This window comes from Eupeodes corollae, chromosome 1, assembly GCF_945859685.1.
Source record: "Eupeodes corollae chromosome 1, idEupCoro1.1, whole genome shotgun sequence".
In the NCBI taxonomy this organism is placed as follows: Eukaryota; Metazoa; Arthropoda; class Insecta; order Diptera; family Syrphidae; genus Eupeodes; species Eupeodes corollae.
This window is the reverse complement of record NC_079147.1, coordinates 117,425,151-117,430,857: the sequence shown is the minus strand read 5'-3', so window position 1 is coordinate 117,430,857 and position 5,707 is coordinate 117,425,151. Positions and strand designations below refer to the sequence as shown.

At 30.9% G+C, this 5,707-nt stretch overlaps 1 protein-coding gene across 2 annotated transcripts; it reads right to left on the bottom strand.

Moving 5' to 3' along the window:
- Positions 1 to 3,239: 3,239 nt before the first annotated feature.
- On the bottom strand, positions 3,240 to 5,015 carry LOC129940630 (holocytochrome c-type synthase). 2 transcript variants are annotated; one of them, XM_056049020.1, is made up of 3 exons: positions 4,790 to 5,015; positions 4,176 to 4,736; positions 3,240 to 4,121 (listed from the first exon to the last, which is right to left on the bottom strand). In XM_056049020.1, the coding sequence occupies exons 2-3, from the start codon at positions 4,727 to 4,729 to the stop codon at positions 3,899 to 3,901; spliced, it is 777 nt and encodes a 258-aa protein (XP_055904995.1). In that variant the 5' UTR covers positions 4,730 to 4,736; positions 4,790 to 5,015; the 3' UTR covers positions 3,240 to 3,898. The 2 variants fall into 2 exon arrangements, with proteins under 2 accessions (XP_055904995.1, XP_055904996.1); XM_056049021.1 differs by having other exon boundaries at positions 4,176 to 4,731.
- Positions 5,016 to 5,707: the final 692 nt, after the last annotated feature.

Below are 5,707 nucleotides of genomic sequence, written 5' to 3'. Positions count from 1 at the left end.
ATACAAAAAATGTATATTTTAAGATTTTCTTATATAATCACCGACCTCAGTTATAAAATTCGTATTAAATATTCGTATATGACTTTAAGTAGTATTCACATGAGCGCGACCAACGAACGACGAATGAATTAAAAAATGTGAGTTTTCATACGTTTGAAGATATATTTCACACAAAAATTCTTAACAAAACGATAGCAATATAGTTCCTTTTTGATTTATGATGAATTCTTTAATTTTCAATGTCATTTATTAATAAAACTAAGAAAATTCGTCGCGAAAAAAATTGTAGTTAATAAGAACTGTCAAACTTTTTTCGCGTTCGAAATTATCCACACTTGCAACGAATAAAATAATCGCACGTACTTAACCTAAAAAATCATTTTTGTTTTGGTTTCGGACTTCGGTGGTGAATGGTGTTTCGCAAACTTCATTCGAGAAGAATTAAAAACTTTCATGTGAAAGGAATGCCAAAATCGACGAATATTCGTTCATTCGTTGGTCGCTGGTCGTGCTCATGTGAATAGTGGTTTAGACGTACATAGTGATTATGAAAATCGGTTTTCTTTAATTATCTGAGTAAAAATTTAAAGATTTTCCAAATTCTGAAATTTGACAGAAAACCAGTACCTAGTCGTTTTTTCCCTTACAATAAAATTCGTTACTCGTGTTTTACCCGTTATTGTGCCGTTTGTAATATTGTGTACGACTTCCTGCGAGATTTCTTTTGGAAGCAGATAGATCCAAAGTTTAAATAGGTACATGAATAAGTACGATAGTAACTGTTTAGGTTTGCAGGTTGTTGTGTAGATAAAAATGTAAGGAAGTTTTTAGGGAATAATTTTGTTAAATTAATGTATTAAACCAAAAAAGTAACAAAATTAATTTATAGCTTAGGAAATAGGTCATTGTACAAAAAAACCTTTTTAAGAAAGAAATTTTAAAATTCATGTCTCCTTCTAGACTTAACTTGATTTAATGAAAAAAATGGTAGTTAAATTCAAAATTAAGATTCTCCAAAACTGAAATAAAATTAGTATTTTCAATGTTTTCATTATTTTAAACTATTGATCTTCACGTGCATTTTAATGTTCGCTTGAACTAAAATGACACTTTTATGTATGAATATGTTGATTGAAATGAAATATTATCGTTTACACGGCTTTTTTTTTAATTGTTTTGTATTTTTGTCAGGTTTAATTAATTATTTAAGCAATCACGTTATAAAAAATTCAATTCTAATTTTAGGGAATTTAATTAAGGAATTAAGATCAACAAACCTTAACATTTATGAAATGCACTTCAAATTAAAATTAACTTAATTACTAAATCTTTGTCAATTTAGTGTCAAACTCTATTCGCGTTCCACATGCCACGCTCAACTTAACCTCAAATTTATACCAATCTTGTTTCCTTTGTTGAAAAGGGTAGTTGTAAATTGACAATACGTAGCTGTCTGCGAATAGAAATAAAGCTCATGTGAAAGAAAAGTCAAATTATGCGAACATCCACAGTTCGCAGTTCGTAGCTCATGTGCAAGATACTTTATTTAGACTCTAGGGACCTTGAAACGTAAAATAACTTCTTATGGGGAGTTAATAACATTTGAATTTTTTCATGAAATTTCTGAAGCTAATGTACCTTGAACATTAAAACATCTTGCACATGAGCTACGAACTGCGGATGTTTGTATATTTTGACTTTTATTTCACATGAGCTTTATTTAATTTATAATTACTTGGCGTCTCCATTGAACATTTCTGATACTGTACCTGCAATGTCAAAATAAAAGATAATGCTTGTCCGATATCTTGAAAAAATAACTGGTAGTAATTTATGATTTTTCTTAATATTCGTTCTATTTACCTCCTCGTATTGAATATTTTTGAAAAACTATTGCTTTATTTTTGACTTTCTGTATAAGGACTCTATTTTATCCACAAGGGACATAACTTCACATCCAAAATACAGTGGTGGTTCAGTATAACGAACGATATAATGTCCAGAGTCAATTCGTTATAGGTATCTAAACATTTTTTAATACAAATCTTTAGGTTAATAGAAAGTACATTTGTATTTTTCACTAATTTATTTCATACTTCATACAAAAAAAATAATTACATACTTCACTTAATAAAATAAAAAAATATAAATAACTTCATTTATTTTATTTCAAACTGCAAAACATTGGCCTTTAAAATGGAACCATTAATAGGAACATGACTCTTAGAGAACCTTGCTCTCATTATTCTCATTTCTTCGAAATGTCCGAAAACGAAACTCCTCTTTTATATTCGTCAATGATTTTAATTTTTGCTTCTATTGTGAGACGTTTGCGCGACGACATATTGCAGACCTTTCTTATTGAACATCAGACTTGAAACTGAGAAACCATGGTAAATATTCCAGACGCCAAAAAAACGTAAAACAACAAAAATGGGACTAAAAATCCTTTAAAGATTTATGTATAGCACAGAGCAAGAGTTAACATACACGAAGACGAATACGTAGGACATAACTAAGCAAGCAACAAAAAAAAAACACATTTGTAATCGGAAATTGCGTATGTATCTTCCAATATTATCATAAACATACATGTTAGTAAAATGATATTAAAACATTTACAGACATTTTGTTTACTCTATGAAATTCGTTATTTGATTCGTTATATAGAATACCAAATGGACTTGAAAAGTTTTCGTAATATCGATCATTCTATATACTGGACCCCCACTGTATATGTTGTTTCCGAAGCTATTTGTGCTTTGTGCAAAACCGAGTCAAAAATTGTTTTTCGTCAACCGTTGGTACTCCTCGCCACCCTTAGTCCCAATAGTTACTGCAGATCTTAATTATTAGAGATATGTATATATGCAGAACGACAACCGTCTAGCAAGTTTACTGTTTCCAGTATCAAAAGCTTCTTTTGAAACTCACGGAAAGACCCCCAGTCTAATTTCATTTACGTGATTTTAAAATGGATTTTCAGAATATTTTTTCTAAATTTGATAAGGAATCAAGAACCTTCGGTTGAGCAAATCCTTTAGCCAATTCGATAGAACAACAGATCTTATTAAAAACAGCTTTGTATCGAATTTACTTTATGCGTATCGGTAAAAAAATCCATGGACTTGCACACAAAATGATTTCATGTTATTTTTTGAAATTAGACATCTAGTTTTGATTGCAAAATCGAAATTATAAAAATATTATTTATTAATATTAATAATAAAAATGAAAAGTGTGACTAAATTCATTTTATTGTAACCTTTAACAAATGTAAGTTATCAAAAAAAGTAAAGTAGGTACCTAGAATTCCTTTAAAACAAAACATAAAACAAACAAAAATCAATAAAGAAATTATATTGTTTTCGTAATTATTTTACTTTAACTGTATACTGTAGGCTACAAGACCCAAAAAACCCAATTTTACTTGGATTTAAAAAAGCGAGATTTCGATATGCTTCTTAATTTAACATTCAAACATTTGACTCCTAGAGTAATTTTGTTTAATGCACGTATTTTGTAAAAAAGACGACATTGTCGGGAAGTGACGGAATAGCTGAATTCTAATTGGTCGGGGTTTTTAATAAGCGCAATTTTAAAAAATCCGTATTTTAAAAAGTGGGATTTTAAAACTCTCCCCCTATAGTATTATTAAATGAAGAAAAACTATTCTTACGATTTTCATTAATAAAATAAGTTTTCTTGCGTTTTTGGTTTAATAAAATATTAAATCTCATTTATCTCTTAAAAATATTCTTTTTAACTTGTATTGGTTGAACGGAACACATAACAAAATGCGAATTATTCAGTTATCTTTGAAAAATGTCCAATTATTCAATAATTAAATTGATAGTTTTTACTTTTACAATACTTTGATATCAGATCACTAGTCAATTTAGCCTTTTATTTTATCCGTCAGTTCAAATTTCCATCGCATGTATGCCATTCTCATTCGATCCCATACATTATCTAGCGAATCCATGGCCGGGCGCACGTCCAATATGGCAAATTTGTACTCACTGTCTACTAAACCACCGTCGTAATAATCAATAACGTAACGAACATCGGTGCCACATCTGTCTACAATCCAATCATGTCGATCAAATGGAAGTTCATAGCTAGACAGAAAATCAAAATTTAAAATATTGAAACCTTGAGTTCATTTAACAAACCCTAGCAAAGAACGAAATCGTGCTCGAGGGCTATAATCAGTTGCTTTTCCTCCAAAACTCCTAAGCTTTGGATTTCGACACTCTTTAGCATGAAGTGCCTCCCATTTCAAGACTTCTTTCCAAGCTTGCTCATTATTTGCATTATGAATTTTAATTATATCACCCATGTCCTTTTGGCTTACATCTTCATTCTTCCAACGCCAACCTTTACGGAGCATAGCATTCCAAAACATCTGTTGACTGGGATATTGCCAAAATTCGACGTGGCCATCGGGCGTAACTTTTGGAATGCTGGATGTTTGACGGTCAGTGGGCAAAGGAAAAGGTTGGTCAGGTGCCGGCTTTTGATTTGCTGATGGCATCATATTAAGGGGATTTACATCATTGTCTCCATCGTTCAATTTTAATTCGGAAGAAGACTTTACGTCTGCGTTTGGGTCTTGGTTAGCCTTCTGATGCATTGGACATTCGGGAGGTATGTTTGCATATTTGTTGGAATCCGATTTGGATATAATGTGGCTATTTACCTCTGCTGCAAAAACTGTGTTGCCCATTCCTTTACTTAATGGATGAAATTGTTATTTTGTAAAATTATGTAATGTCTTTTTAAATACCTATTTTTTTAAAGATTGTGGGCACTTAATATTTTTCTAAAGGTAACTCGTCCTCAAATCGTCGAATTGATAACCCAAATCAAGATTTTTCGGAAATTGAAATAATTTTACTGAAGATTTACCTTTTTCGGGTATATATTAAGTTGATTTCATTCACTCCGAACAAAAAATTTATTATACCTCATTGACTGATATAAGGCCATAAACACTCAACTACCAAGATACGATGGAAAACCTAAACTGATATTTTACTTTGCCCACAAGCTGCGGAGAACTTGATTTGAGAAAGTGTGCGTAAAATAATAAAAGAACTAAATACACTATCGCTTTTAGTTCTCCGACCAATCAAAGATATGGCTATGGTGTATGTACAAAATTTTGACGTCGGCGCACAAACCTAGTTTTTTGTTGGCGTTATTTTGCTCATTTCCTTTTTGCTGCTAGAAAATTTAATTCAAATATTTAAAAAAAAAATTGATGAGTTGATTTGAATTTTTTTTTGTAAAATGGACAACAAGAGAAATTGGTTTGATATTTACAAAAAATTACATAATTATTTTTGTACAGGAAATGCGCCACCGCTGCACCGCTTGATACACAGAGAAATGAAGAGTATTTACAAAGAGAACCGACTTAATGGGTTTTATTCTCTTTCGGTCTACAAGCTAAACTGAGAACATTTTGTCCATAAGATTAAACATGTATTAATTGTCGGGTGGATTTCTTATGGAACCAAACCATTATAGGTGTAGTTCTATGCAATTTGTGCCCATCTTGCTCAATCGAGGGGAAAAAACTATGAAGTGCACTAAGCCGTTCAATAAAGTGATCCGTTGAATTTAGTAATTGAAAAACTAATGCAATAATTAAAGAAAAAATAACTGTGTAGCTGTTTTCAGTGATAAGTGTACTTAAAAT